Source organism: Vipera berus (assembly GCF_964194415.1).
Source record: "Vipera berus genome assembly, chromosome: 3".
NCBI classification, from domain to species: Eukaryota; Metazoa; Chordata; class Lepidosauria; order Squamata; family Viperidae; genus Vipera; species Vipera berus.
Window position 1 is genome coordinate 14,726,027 of NC_138204.1, and position 16,112 is coordinate 14,742,138.

General features: G+C 36.6%; 1 protein-coding gene across 4 annotated transcripts in view; it reads right to left on the reverse strand.

The window, feature by feature from the left end:
- Window positions 1-16,112, reverse strand: part of RAB22A (RAB22A, member RAS oncogene family) — a 50,242-nt gene that overhangs the window by 9,113 nt on the left and 25,017 nt on the right. For 2 of the 4 annotated variants that reach the window (XR_014026206.1, XM_081326035.1), the window contains exons 7-8: window positions 15,416-15,457; window positions 2,158-2,213 (exon numbers count right to left, since the gene is read on the reverse strand). Coding sequence is in view for 2 of the 4 variants with exons in the window: in XM_081326035.1 (XP_081182161.1) it covers window positions 2,188-2,213; window positions 15,416-15,457 (68 nt within the window). In the remaining 2 variants the exon portion in view is untranslated. Of the gene's footprint in view, window positions 1-2,157; window positions 2,214-2,303; window positions 15,458-16,112 lie in introns of those variants that run through there. The other 2 variants (XR_014026205.1, XM_081326034.1) reach the window with 2 other exon arrangements.

A 16,112-nucleotide genomic window follows, 5' to 3' on the forward strand; every position in this document is an offset into this window, starting at 1 on the left:
AGTCAAAATGGAACTTTTGCGTGGCCCGGTTTACAAAAGGCTGTGGACTGGTATTGGTCCGTGGCCTGGGCGTTGGGGACCCATTCTAAATGGCCTCTTCCAATTCTATAACTCTGTGAATGTTTGTTTTTTGATATATACATTTTCATTCACCACCTCGTATCTTACTGCTATTCATTCTCTTATAACTACAATTTCAACTGTAGTTGAAACAGATGTTATAAGGGTTCTTCATTTTATATACTCCGTGTAGCATTGTTCTACAGAAAGCCTACTTTGTGAGGATCAAAAAAAAAAAAAGCAGCTGGACATGCCCCAGGCCATTGCATGGTGCAGGCTGCAAAGCTTTAAAAATTCTGCTTCTTAAAACACCCTTTAAGAAAGACATTTTACTGTAGAGGAAATGTATGCTTCCCTGTCCTTCTGCTGGAGGTTGCACCAGGAGGTAAAATGAAATGACCAGGTCATATTTAATTGCAGAAAGAACAAAATTAGTCCCAGACTTGCGGCGTGGGTGACTCTTTCCCTGCAGGTTAGACGACTTCAGCTTAGAGAATTATCTGTCACCACAATTAACGATTAAAACATGTTGACAGTTGCCATTCCTTTCCTGAGAGGGTGGGGAAAATGTGGATTGGTTTTATAACACCTTTACAAGTGGGTTTTGCAAATCCAATGGATGGGGTTGTGAAAGAGCACATTTACAATATAGTGCAATGTATCAGAAAATGATTGCTCAGCTATTTCCTCCAAAGAACCCCCATAACAAGCACTGCCTGATACGATCTTTGAAACTGAGGTTTTAAAGCATACTATAATCAATGAAATTCAGTTTAAAGCCAAGCAGTATGCTTGTATTTTATTCAGAAAAAAATAATAATTTCTGCCTTTCAGCTTACGGCCATTTTATTGCACCCATTTATTTTCCTATTTTTGCTGAGTAGTAGTTGCAAAACTAGATTCTTGGATTTGTCTTTTGGATAAACAGTTCCTATTATGGTTAGTTACAGTGGCCCGACTTCATTCCCTCTACAACAGTGTTTCTCAACCTAAACAACTTGGAAGATGTATGGACTTCAACTACCAGAACTGAAGTGTGCTGGCTGTGGGAATTCTGGGAGCTGAAGTTCAACACATCTTCAGGATGTTGAGGTTGAGAAATACTGCTCTACAGTAATAGCAGATTTATGTATCCATTAGTTTGGAAGTGATACTCCCTCCCCTTGGTTGCAGTTATAGAAAGCAGCAGATTGCAACAGGAGGAGTGTCTAAAAGTCTTCCCTTCTTGAGCTATAATTCATTTCATTTCCAACCAGTCTTGGAGCAGATAGGAATCTATCCAGGGATGCTATGAATTATAGACAAGCAGAATTTGGCAGTCAAGATTAGAAAAGGCTAGGAACATGCGGGAGCTTAATACATAACCTTGTGCATGGCAGTAAGTTGCAGTATCAAAATTAGATTGATAGTTGTCTGCTGATTAAGTACATGCTTGTTTTATCATATCTTTTCTCAATCTGATGGGGGGTGGGAGGCACACAGGACTATACTATACATTATTCACAACTTGTGTGTCCATTAGGAATAACAGTAGTTGGACCTGATTATGTCTAGATTAGAATGTATCAGTTTCCTGTTTTAAAAAAAGGAGGATATATAACGAACTCTGAAGACTTGCAGAGTTTTTATCCTGGCTAGCCACTTAGTATAGCATAAAGAGCTAGAAGGAGGCAGGAGGTACAAAATGGGATGGTCAATAAATTGTCCATTCTTGTATACCTCAACATGATGTGTAGTCCCATAAATTGTACAATATGTAACTAATTGCCTAAATTTGTTGAGTTAGTTAAAAAAACACATCAAGGAGTACATTGTCAGGACTCGTGGTAACACAGTGTTTCTATCACATATGAAAATAAAGGACTGTCATTGTAAGTGTAAAATAATAACACATGTAACTATTTCATACAGTTTACTTGGGGGTGTCTAGATTCATATTGATACAGCTTGGTTTAGTGATTAAAGCATCAGGCAAGAAACCAGTTACCATGAGTTTTAGTCCTGCCTTCAGCATGGCCAGCTAAGTGACCTTGGGCCAATCATTTTCTCTCAGCCATAAGAACGAGGCAATGGCAAACTACTATCAGAAAACCTTACCGAGAAAATAGTAGGGACTTATCCAGGCAGTCACCAGGAGTTCTGATCTGAAGGCACTAAACAAACAGGCATACATACATGCAAGCATCAAGAATGAGGATGGGAATAATTTTGGAATTCATGAAAAACTACAAAACATCTTGAAAGCAAGTGTTACAAACATTTTTATTAAATAATTTACAACTTTATTTTGCACAATACATCCAGCTTGTGAGTTAGGGTACTATTATACTGTAAGAGTACATTTTTTAAGCTGACACAAGGCTTTTTAATATGTTAAAATCAATGTTCCCTCACAAAATTATAACTGTGAGAAGGAATGACCAAAACAAAAATCTCACCCTTCCAATGCCAAGATATTAGAAATTAGGAATTCTCTACCCTACTTCATCACCCTTTTCACATAGTCTTAGGACCAGCCCAAGAACACATGCACGCGTATACACACACAAACACACACAAAATGAACTCTTCAGGCTTCCATATGCTTGGCAAATCATGGTCAATGTTTCACCAGTTCAATATCAAGTTTCTTTTCATGCAAAAGCAAGCAGCTTCCTGACACCCTCCACCCAGTGCAACCCACTGCAACGGTTACCTCTTTAAAGCTCACTGAAATTAATCCGGAGTTAAGCAGGCCAGGATTCAGTTTCTCACAGCCTCTTTTATGATGTTTACAATTAGAGGAAAGTTTGTACCCTTGGACTAATAACGTGTTAATTTCAATAAGTCAATCAGCAGTTTGTGACCTTTCAGTATTAGGGTGAAAAAAAGACTTCTATAGCAATGCTTTTTTCTTTTCTTTTAATGATACAAGAAAAAAACCCCCATTCACTTAATTTCTGCACAAAAGATTAAGCTAGGAATTGGAGTTAATTATACTCAAATCTGTGCTGCAAGAAAGTTTCTAAAACTGAGCGGGTCACATGGGAAGGCCCTTGGTAGCCCTAAGGGTGCGCTTCGGAGCGCAACCCTCTCTATAAGAAATAACCTTCTGGTTTGCAACAAGGCAGCATTATTAGGGCAGATGATACCAGGTAATTCATCGCCACCCCAGGCCAAATCGAAGAAGCAGTGGAAGCCCTCGCCTAATTTCTGGAAATTATTATACTGGTTGAATAGGGAGAAGCAAGTTCAGGCTCAACTGAAGCAAAACAGAGGGCCTATTCATTCAGAAGGCCATTGATTCTGTGATTACTACATCTTTTACTCTTCTCCTGAGAAGAAGGACCTGCAATCTGGGGATCCTCTAGTACTCCTGGTTCATACAGTGGCCAGGAAAGCTCTGCCTAACTTAGGCTGGTGTGCTAATGGGGGGTCCTCCTTAAAATATGGGGCACTAAAGATGGTTGCTTCATGCCCTTGGTAGCTCTGAGATGGAATACAGATAGTCCTTGCTCAGGGACTACTCATTCAGAGACTGTTCAAAGTTATGACAGTGTTGAATTGAGGTGACTTATGACTGGTCCTAGAGGCTGTGGCTACTGCAGCATCCCTGTGGTGATATGATCACTATTTGATGCTTGGCAACTGGTGTGCAATTACGATAGTCAGCTGATCTCTACTTGTGACCACTGCTTCTGACAAGCAAAGTCAGTGGAAAGCTGGCTGTGAGTTGCCATCACGTGACATCACACCTAACAACCACAGTGAGTTCCTTAACAACCACAATTGGAACTGTTGTCATAATCTGTCATGGTCACGTGGTTTTTCACTTTAGGACTGTTTCCCTTAGCAATGAAGTTTCCAGTTTCAATTATAGTTGCTAAAAAAGGACCTATATTGTACTTTGCTTTTCATGGAGCTCCCCTTGAGTCTATCTGGAAAATTCAGTTGGTGCGAAGTGCAACAGCCTGTATGCTTAACTGGATAGTTATTGCTGTCAAACAATGCTAATGTAGGAGGAGTTGCACTGGTTATCAGTACGAGTGCAGTTTAACTGCTGATTATCCCCTATTTGGGTGTGGACTTGGATATCTACCTGTCCTATGGTGGACTTAAGACCCTCTCTCTGAACAAAGCTAGGAAATGAGATTGTCCAAGCTGTTCTCCTTTAAAGTTACTCCTTGCTTCCTCTCTCCAGAGGATGGGAGAATTGGGAGATGAGGAAATTTGCCACAATTGTTCCAGCCATAAATAAAACCTTTTTAAATGACATCAAGTTTGTACTTGCCTTGCTAACCACTTTTGGAAATTGTCTATTAACTGCTTCAAGTGACAAGACTACGAAGATTGGGTGAATGGCTTCAACCTTTAATATAAGAAAATGAAGATCTATCTTTATAATCTTTAAGAATTTAAAATAAAGAGCAAGAAGCAAAACGAATTTTGGCTATAGAAAGTTTTAAACAGAATAAACGCTTAGAAAACATTGGAATATTGGATTTTGAATATTAAGACCTTGAAATTAATCTTAAAGAATAAATGAATTTTTGTGGGAAAGAAAAAATGGTTTTGCTATTGGAGACATAACAAGACAAGTAATTTATAATGGTGTTCAGAGAACTTTGAGGATCTGGATCAGGACCTGCACAAGAACTTTGAATCAATCATGCCAGCTATGTTGTGTCCTTTTGGAAACAGCCTGTTTCTTGATAACAGAAAAAGATAATGCAACAAACTCTACCCAAGAACACTTGGATGAGAATTTGAATAAGAATTTGGCATCAGATTAAAAAGAAAAAATGGGATGAGGCTTTAAAAATTAAGGACATAAAAATAACATTTCCAAAAAGCAACTGGAACATTTTTTTTGTGAGATTTACAAACAAGGCTGTTTAAAACATTGAAGAAATCTGTAACAAGGATTAGAACATAGAATATCAGAGTTGGAAGGGACCTTGGAGGTCACCTCTCAAGCAGGAGACCCTATACCAATAAGTATCTGAATGGATTAAAGAGCCAGATGATTTTGTATAAGAAGGTACACAGAGTTGGTTTATTTGGCCAGCTTTAATATGGGACATGTTACTATTTTGAATGGTTCTTTTTGGATTTGCTGATATCTGGACTGGAAAAATACTGTGTATTAGATTTGTTTACATTTAATATGATGTTTAAGCTTTTCCCCATACAGTTACTTTATGTATCCTGTCTTTTTTACTTAAGAGTTTTATGAACTTGTTCTTTTTAAACAAGTATCCCTCTTTGTTAAATTTTAATCTTTTGTTTACATTAGGATGCTTTATATTAGTTAAATATGGATTTTTTTTGTTAACAGTTGAGATGGAATGTTTATCCGAATGGGATATGTTGCTATTTGAGGTGATTTTCTTTGGAATTGCCATTTGGAGTGGAAACATGTTGTGTATTGGGTGTGTTTACAGTTAACATGGTATTTAAGCTTTTTCCCCTAGGGCAGGGGTCTTCAAACTTGGCCCTTTTATGACTTGTGGATTTCAACTCCCAGAATTCCTCAGCCAGCGTGCCTGGCTGAGGAATTCTGGGAGTTGAAGTTCACAAGTCACAAAAGGGCCAAGTTTGAAGACCCCTGCCCTAGGGTTACTCTAGAAGGGGCTTGCTATTTTAAAAGGAAAAATGACCGCTCTTTCTCATGTTAAACTTTAATTTTCTTGTTTCTATTAGGATATTGCAATCACTTTATGCCTTTTAAATGTGGTTTTGCTTATGGCTAGATGCTGAGATGTGGGATGTTAGTTTTATATCTATTAATGTTATTATTTTAGGACTGTTTGCGTATTTTGCTGAAACCTGGAGAAGATATTTCTTATTGGATTTGTCTGTAGTTATGGAATGAAGAGTTTTATATTTATTAATTAAGAGGGGATAAAGAGATTATGAAATGGTTTAATACTTTTGATAAGGGTGGAAAGTTGCTTTCTTGGGGTTCTTTGTTTAACTTTTTTCCTCCTTTTTGCACTTCCCTTTTTAGTTTGTATTATTTTTTTTTACTGTTGTAGCTGAAACTTTCAATAAACATTATTAGGTTTAAAAAGACTGCAAGCAGAATCTATAGAGAATAAGCCATCTTAAAAATACAGACGTTGCCTGGTAAAAGTCTTCACATATTGAGAGCTGTAACAGGTGGAGGCCTAAAAGCTGACTCCCCATTCTGGATCACTTTGCCTCCTAAGGCATGAGAAGAAGCCCCTAAAAATATGGTTGTTCTGGAAGACCTCTGGGATTTAAAGGGTGCAGAACTGTCAACTCCAGGAATGTTAAGGATTTATTGGAACTTTCTGAACCATAATTATATATTGTATTTCTTTTATTGTACTTAATTGCTGTTATTGAAGCAGTTTAAAAAATCCTAAATAAATTAGGATAATTTATTATTTATTTTATAAAATAAATGGTGCGCTTGAGATTCGCTGTATTAGCTTATGGTTTGGAATCACTGCAATCACTGAAGGGGCACAATCTGTTCTAACTTGATCTAAACAATTTCTAAGTATAATCTTTTCCTGTAAATTATATTTCACAAGCCATTTTGTAGCAGAAAATAGGGATAGTCAAATAGTAACAATTTCAAATGACATTCTCTCTCTCTTTGCACTTCCAGGGTTTTAGCAAAACCTCCCACTTTTTTTAGTTTAACAATTGTCAACATACCTTTCTCCTTAGTCATTTATTACCTAAGCAGACATTACCAGTTTCCCTTTATAAGATTTTATCTTTTGACCCAACCTTTCCAGTTTGTCAATCTGCTTCTTTAACTGCACTACTCAAATCTGAGAATGCAATTTAAATAAAATCTAACAAAAAATCAAATTCTTCTCAAGTAGTGGAACCTATATTCATTTACCCCATTTCATCCATAACTGATGTTTTCTAAACTCTCACTCTAAAACAGACTTCTGTATATTCCTATCCACCATCTTGTACTTGACACATCTGCCTTTGCAGAATTTCATTTTCATATTGTTTACCCATGTCTCCATTGGGATATCATTTTGAAGATTGACCTCTTTCTAGTAAGTGGATATGTACCACCTCTACCCCTATTCTGTTATATTAGGAGGCATATCTCATAATCATCCCAAAGGTGTTGTTCAAAAGGCAATTGAACTTTTTTCCCCCTGGAAAACCTTTTGCTCCTCATCCAAGAAGCTTCTTCAGTTCTGGATGAGAAGCGAAATGTTTTCAAGGGGAAAAAAACAAAGTCCAGTTGTCTTTTGAACAGGACCTTTGGGACAACTATGACCTGGATGATTGAAAATCTCTACAGACATATCCCCAAAGTTGTATTTTTTCCGTTCTTGCTGCCTCTGTTTTCCCTACACACTGCACCATAAATATAGTCCTCATGAAGAATGGTGATGATTCTAAGTATTGGACTTAGAGACCTGTTTATAAATAAACTGAAAAAAGAGCAGTGCTCTTTGGTGTTATTTAATATTTTTTCCTTCACAATAAGCACAAATGCTAATGACATAGGTGTTTCTGAATTATAGTGCTGTTCGATTTCTGGAAGTCTAAAATGAATTCGGTATGAACTAAATAAATGGAGTGTACACTTGCAACCATAATCGTTTGTAATTATGATTCCATGTACATAATAATTTAGAAAGCTAAAGGTACATGTGGTCTGGATAGAATTGGTGTGGCAAAAAGATTCACTGACATATAGATTACTTCTAGAACCAAGACAAAGAAATTCTCAAGCTTGGCAAGATGCAATTGTGAATCTTGATTAAACCAGATCTGTATAATGGCCTAAAGGCCAAACCAGATGTGTTATTAAATATGTTAATGAATGTATATATGGGCCTTTTCCTATTGTAAATAGTTGCAACCAACCAACTGATAGTAATACTGGCTTAGTGAGTAATCCCTATTAAATTTAATGAGCCATTTATTTTCAATGCAAACAGTAGCCTCTTGGAAAAGAAAGGATGGAGTCTTTACTCTACAGTACTGCTTACTATAATTTTGCAAGAGATGTCCAACTTTGCATTAAGAAATTTTTCTGAGTTGCAACTAGACAGTAGAAAAGTAACATTTTGAGTTCAGCTATGCTACTACAATTAAACCATTTCTTCTAAATACTTTATTTATAAAACATTCCAGCAAGATAAAAAGCTTCTGAAGGCTGGCCTTTTTACTAGTTCCATTGAATGTAAGATAATACATTTAATGCTACACCAAGGTAACAACTTGCCACATAGCTGTCTGCAGGGGATAGAGTGGATTTGGGACAATGGGGATATAAGAAAATATAACCTCATGCAGTTGATGCAACTTGTAGAGTGTCAAACAGCACGACACAATTATATAATTGTTATTTTGATATGTTCTGTTACAGACACCTATGGCTCCCCATAGAGATGTCAAGGCGAGCAAAGGCTACACTGAAACTAGAAGAAATATCTGGAAACAGAACCAGAACAACTCCACGAGCAGATGAAAAGTAGTTCCGCTATTTACAAAAATCGTACCAGACTAATTGCATTCTCTAGGGCAGACATGTCAAACTCGCGACGTCACATGACGTCACGCAACGTATCGGGACGGTTTTGCCATTGTTGGCAGTGGGGTGGGCGCGGCTTCCGCATGACACATCCGGCAGTTTGACACCCCTGCTCTAGGGAAATAGGCAGATAAAGGCTTCAGGAATCTGGCTTCTGTTGCTTCTTCCAACAGAGAAACTTTAAGCTAGCCAGCCTCTTTATTCCACCTTCTACTCTAGCTAGAGATATCAGCACAATAGTTTAGTGATAGAAAAATAAAAAGTAACAAAAATCACCCACCTTCAGCATTAACACAATTTATATACTGATATAAATACATTTTATCTGATTAGTGTGGCTCTCCAGAATGTCATGCAATTTTGTCTGCCAAGCATTAGTTATTTTACATGAATGCATACAGGGAAGGGCTCAGTTATGTTTTGTATGCAAAATGTATCAGGTTTAATATTCAAGACCCTAATAAAAGTTAAGTAATAAGCAATGTCAATTTTTATGTAGCCTTCTTAGTATACTAAAGACAAGTTTTTAAAATGAAAGGTTTGTTTCTTCTGACAAGTCTATAATAGCATTCTTGCTACACAGGAAGGAAGAGATGAGAATATCATTATGTTTTGTTCTGATTTTTTTTTAATATGCTGAAGTGATTTAATTCAGGATGCAAGCTTCTCAGGGTATAAGAAATTGAATGCAATTATATATGTCTCATGTAAGACAGAATGAAAATATCCTATTGGTAACTTCAAAGGAGGAGAAAAAAATCAATTGAAGGGAATTATTTAATGCTTGCCTGTTATGTCTCTCATGAAAGAACGAGTTATTAGAAAATCCCTAACCTTCATCATAAGAACTTGACATTCCTCAAAAAATATCTGCTCAAGGAAAAAAACATTTTTACCAAAGTGAATACTGAAAGCTGGGTACTTTTGAAATATAATTTCACTGGGAAATGTCCTAAGTGTGTGGAGTTCTGCTTGCAGCTATTTATAAAGTGAAACTATAGATGAGGAGTGGTGGGCTAGGCAGTTCAAATGGCTGCATGCTTGCTGTAAATTAGAATTCCCCCAAGATCATCCAGAGGAAGATTTGCTGATCCAAGCTACTAAAAATAAAAGCTCTCCTGTTCAGCAGACACACTACAGAAAAAGGACGTTCCAAAAACATCCACTGAAATGCAGTGCAATGAATATGATACACTAGAGTCCAGTTGAGGCAAGGCACACCCCATTGTGATCTAAACTAAATACTTCTGCTATTCATAGCAAGAGTTGTCTTTCCTCCAATCACTGCAGGAAATACTCTTTACAGTAGCAAAGACATAGTAGGCCGGCTTTGTAATTCCTTTAAGAAGCAAAAATTAGTGTAACAATAAAGACCAACAAAGTAAAGATGTGAGAAAATGCTAAGACACATTTCACCTTCTTTGCTTTAAAGGCCTAAGCAAGAGCCACAGTAGATCTTGATCACAATGGAAAATGAAAGAATTTAAGAGTACTTTTCCACATTTGGCTCTCCTAACTTCGTTCTTACAGTGGCTGACCAAACGGCTATTTCCCTTAATTTAAGTTCTACCATTTCCTGCAGATTTGTATACTTCCTGTTGTTTTCAGGTTGGAACAGTAAAAGGAATTAATACAGCAAGGTCAGCTGATGCCTAAAGACTGTCAGCAGGTCCTACATATTTAAGAAGAAAGCCAAAAATAATTTGGCAGAAATGTTATGTTTCTTTCTGAGTGACTAGTAATATTATTTGCAGGGCTTAAACCATCTAATCCTCTACACTGCAGCACTACTTGACTTGAAAGAACTCTTTGAACTCATGCTTCTGAATATAGAGTAACATGTAAGTTCAATTAAATTCCATTGGGCAGCCTGAAAGGTATGTGTATGTTTATTAATCTGAATGCTAAATCTTGACAAATGGACATTGGAATATCTCTAGGCTCCCATTGGAACTCTGATGGGTGTGTTTTCAGATAATTTTGGATACGCTTTCAAAAATAACTCTGCCATATACATTTAAATAAGTAGATAACATGAAGTTTAACTAGAATTCTAAAAGAGATTCCTTTGAGCCTTTGCTCTTTTGAATCCAACTACCTGTGAGAGTAGATCCTCATAATAATTGGGAGGCCAGCAGCTGTTATGTCCTGCATTCCCCAAAGCAGTGGACTTTCTTCCCCTTCCCTAAGGGGGTGCAGGGTCAGAATTCTTAGGCTGCCACCTTTATCATTTTCTCTAATAAATGTCTCCAGTCAGAGACATTTGTTTACCTCTTTCAGTCCTGACTGTAGTAACAGAGATCTGACACCACCAAAAGGTTATTTTCAGTAAAGTTATCTGCATTATCTTTTGAACCATTATTTAAATCAAGACAAATACATTTTCTCTTCATCCACTGCTTTTTAGATGCTAAGGCATGTTTTTAAAATTTGTGCATGGTGACTATTTTAGATAGGCCACCAAATAGTGAGTCCCTTACATAAATGTCCAACTATTTTACTGCAGTGTGCAAATCACGATTTATTGAAAGGCAGAATGATACCTGATACTGGGAAGACATCTTTAGGCTTGCTATTTAAAACATATGCATATCAAAGCCATAATCCTATGTGTGCACTTACATGGAGTAAGTCCCAACAAATTGTTTCTTTGAGAACATGTCAAGCAGGCTGTTTATTGCATGTTATTCGCTTTTATTATATAAGGTTTCACATCGATTTTATATGCTCACTATCTCCAATGTAACTGAAATCTTATCTTCAGCTTTGTCTTAATTTCTACTGGAATAAGCACGATGCTGAATGACAAGAGCAGCATCTTCTTACCAGATGCCTTTCTATTAATTCTTACAAGATTTGTGCTGTTGCATGTAACCAATATATTGCAACAGAGAAAAAACGAGAGGACATACTCTCGACTTCTTTGTGGGTGCTATAACTCTACATAACGATTATATACATCAGATCTCCCCCCCACTCCAGAAAAGCCCTATGAACGAGATCTAGCATCAATGCAGGATTGGTGTGTATTTTTTTTTCTTTACAAGTAACTCACGTGATACAAGTTAACTTAGTGATACAATTTAATTCTCAGGCTTCCTCTTTCCGTTATATATTCAAGATGGACAGTATTTAATATTTTATTGTTATGTATATGTAGGGGTGTGGGTCTATACATATATTGTATGTAGTATGTTTTAGGTGTGTGTCATGTATGTGTTTCACTTTGAGAGCGGGCAATTAAATTTCATTTTTGATGTGTGCCCACTGTAAAAAATGACAATAAAGATTATCTTAAGTGGGAAAATAAAAATTCCCAAATATTTATAGGGGAGATCTAAAGCACAAAATTCATATTTGCATAGCCATAAGCAGATAGCACTGTGGTACTGCAAATAACCCCCATTTTCCAGTAATCACTTGAGATTTAGATTTACATTATCTCAATGCAAATATTTGATTGAGTACATTCAGTGAACTTTAGGGCAGGCTAACCCCTTGGCAATGAAATTGATGTTGATGGACTTGGGAGAGGAAGAGATTTTTTTGATATGCAGCCAAGGCCACAGCTTGTGCTTGAAATGTCACTCTGCAGAGCCACATGGTAATACAAGGTAACACTAGAGGTAGCCCTCGACCTACAGCCATTTGTTTAGCAACTGTTTAAAGTTAAAATGGCACTGAAGAAAGTGACTTATGACTAGTCTTCACATTTATGGCCATTGCAGCATCCCCATGGTCACAGGATCACACAATGCAGGCACTTGGCAAATGGCATGGATTTAGGACACTTACAGTGTCCTGGGGTCACTTGATCACCATCTGCCACCTTCCCAGCCAGTTTCAAACAAGCAAAGTTAATGGGGGGGGAGAAAGAGAATTGGATTTGATAATGACCGTCTGATTCACTTAACAACCATGGCAACCACTTTGCTTAGCAATACAAATTCTGGTCCCAATCGTGGTCGTAAATCGAGGACTACCTATAGCAGCAGCTTGAAAAGATGCAACTGGTGATATGTTAAAATATTCTGTTTACAGAGAAGGTGAAATAAAAAGAAATCCTGTAATTATAGGTAATTGTAAGAAAGTAGTTAATTAGTATCACAATGGCATAAGTGAACGATGAAAGCCTTAAATAGTGGCAAGGTGCTACTATCATGCAAAGATTAAAGTTGGCTGCTACAGACATGAGTAATATTCTCCAAAATAAGATTTGTGCTTGACCTCTCTTTATGTTTGGCATTAACTATTTTTAAGACTTGTTTAGACTAACCAACCAGTAAAGTACCGCCAAGAAACAGAATGATGATAAAACAGCCATGTGAAGAAGTTTTAATAACAGTTTGGATAAGCGTATAAGCACTGGCATTCCAATATTATATTGGTACAAGGCTGCACTGGAGGACAATGATTTATCTGATAGAGGAGAATATTTGTAGCTCAGGGTTGAAATGAGGGGTCCTTGGTGCTCTCTGAACTTGGTTGTTTTCTTGCAGACATTGCTTACCCAAACTAGGTAACATCAACAGTGCAGTCTATGTTTTCATTTATATGTTGGTACAGAAGCAGCCTAATTATCTCCAATTCATTAGAAGGGTTTTTAACTAACATGAGGTTGAATCTAAAAAGTCCTTTTAAGCACTCAAGGTCCTAAATGTGTTTACCAGAAATTTTTGCTTTCCTCACCCCATGTTAGTTCCTTGCCAAATTTCAAAGGTCTCTGAAACAGCACAGAGTTTTGATGGGAATTTCTGAGGCATGGTACAATGCTAGCATAGAAGCAACTGACTGCTAGGTTCTTGCTGAAGCCTAATTAAAGTCTTGGAAAAGATCCTTATTCAGACTTCAGTTTCATGTACTGAACAAACTGCCTTGAAAACATCCCAGTAAATACGTCCCTGGCATCTTTCTTTCACATATTCAGTTCCACATATGCTGCTGGACAAACATTGTATCCTTGATAAAACAATGAACAGTCAAAGCTATTGGACTGACTTATAATGCCAATCTCTCCACAAGCTACAATTCTAAATAATTATTGCCAGTATATGGCTCTTTGGACTAGGTGGCATAATGTCCTCAGCTGATTCTTGAAAGTAAAACTCAGAGCAAACCAATGACATAAACATTGAAAGATATGGAATGCACAATACATTTCATTATTAATGTACAGATTTGATTAGTGGGAATGCCAAATACTCCATAATTGCCTTTTTCTTTTCAGAGAAACTTCTGATAAAACATACAGAAAAATTAGAATATTTCCCAAGAATAATGCTGAATTATATGGTATAGAATATTAAAAGTATATTTCCAATGTAATCTTTGAAATTCCCTTTTAAGCGGCGAATTAAGAGCAAGCCACCAGATATGTTCCAGTGAATAGGAAATATCAAAGCCTTATAAATGCCTTCTACACACGATGAGTTTACCTGCCTATATTTTAAAGAGAAAAAACATGGGGGTATGCTTGCTCTTTATTTGCAACAAAAATAAATGATAAGAAATAATGCGATGGGGCAAGATTAATGTATAGTTTAAAATAAATGGAAAGCACAACCAAAGCTAAGAAATAATCTGTTTAAAAGAGGGTGTAACGAGATGAGTTCAACTACATGGAAGCAACATCTACTCTGTCCCAGACAGTTAGTTCTGAAAGCCATTTCTGGATTATTTGTTCCCAAAGCAGCAACCTCTACTGGATAGTGAGGGAAATCTTTCCCAGTACTATTCTAGAGGATGCCAACTGATTTAAGGCTCCGTGCTTAGGCTGGAATTCCCGGCAATTGTTTGTAGGACTTTCTTTCACAATCCATCTCATGAATGAGAGAAATAAACAAGAATCCTATCTTTAGCAATGGCACTTTCATAATTTATATTCCTTCAGACACAGGTTTCATAAATAAGTATAAAATGGTTTATGCTAAGCAATTAGAAACGTATCCCACCTAACATGCTTGCTCTAAGGCTACTGACAGCAACTGATACCTGTCAGTTGTGGTCAAATTTTCACTTATTTCATCTAGGCTTCTTACTTAACTGGAAGTCTATTAAGAAGAGTCTATGTCTATTTAACTATAAAATAATTAAATATAATGACCTAAGATTGTCTAAGGCTACACTTTCCCTATTTTTTTTGCTTAAAAGCAAAGTTCTTATTTATATTTCTATAATAATATCAGAAAATAAAAAGTGCAATTTAAGATTGGGTACTGAATGGGCTGGTTTGGTCACTCTTATCAGTATCATTATTCTGGTAGCCACATCAATCATCTATTCTTTCTAGTCTTCGAAAAAGCAACAATGAAAACATTAAGGCTTACAGTAACAGCAAGGAGGAGTGCAGAATGGCACTAAAATCAAGCCAAACTTTTCTTTCCATACTTTCTAGCCCACTCCCTCCAAAATCCATAAAAAGTGCTAGTTTCATTTCTCCAATTACAAAAGCATGACAATGTTTTTTCTACAAAACTATGAAATATCAAGGCTTATAATCTGTACATTGGATCCTTCTCTTCAAAGGTTAAAGCAGATTGAAAGGTGATTTTCCTTAGACTGTAAGAGATTAGTCTGTACACTGCACACATGGAAACAGTCTGACAGCATGATCCCCACAGAACGTATGTAAGAATACCAGAAATGGTCCATGCTGGGGGGGTCTTTGAATATCAGGGAGATCAGGATCCAGTATCAGTAATAGATACTCAAAATAAACCCTTAATATTTAAGGCCAAATACTTTATAAAAGCTAGCTTGGTGGGTCTCAGTATCAACAGCAGCTGCGTTTTGTCACAGAAGGCTGTCTCCTAAGTTTGAAGCCCTTACCAATAGATGGAGGGTTGGAATCTGTTGATGGAATTCTACGACCTGCAAAGGTAGGGAAAAAACAGCATTAGACAATATTAAAAGAACAATTTAGGAAGACTGTAAGTAAAATGGGTGGCTATACTAATATGATATATAAATAGAGACTCCTTCCTAAAGTTTAGCTCCATTACAAGACTTTCATACATTTGATAATACATAAAAACATAGAGGAAGAATTTTCTCAAGACATCCATTAAAACAAACACAGGGACTACCGATAAAAAATGTAACCATCAAGGTTACAGCTATTCTTCAGCGGCCAAGAAGTCAGGTTAACCTTTCTTCAAATAATAGAATTACAGGCCAGGGGGAAAAACAATAAAAGACTTTTTAAAAAAGACTTGAAGGCTTTTATGGATTTTTTTGGGTGAATGAAGGAAATACTGATGATTTATGGATATGGGGGAAAAGTTAAAGAGGAAGGGAAAAGAGTAAGAAGGCAACAACTCAATAGAAAAGGGCAAAACTCAAAATTTCTTTTTTCCTCTTCTCTTTGTTGTAATTTCATTTCTTTTTTTTCTTTTCATTTCAGCACTGTGATTGTATTATAAATTATAATAAAAATATTAACCCTTCCTCAAATACTAGGATCATGCGTTTATTGAATTAAACAAAAGTACTGCTAAACTCCCCTTCATGGATTACTGCCTTGTCG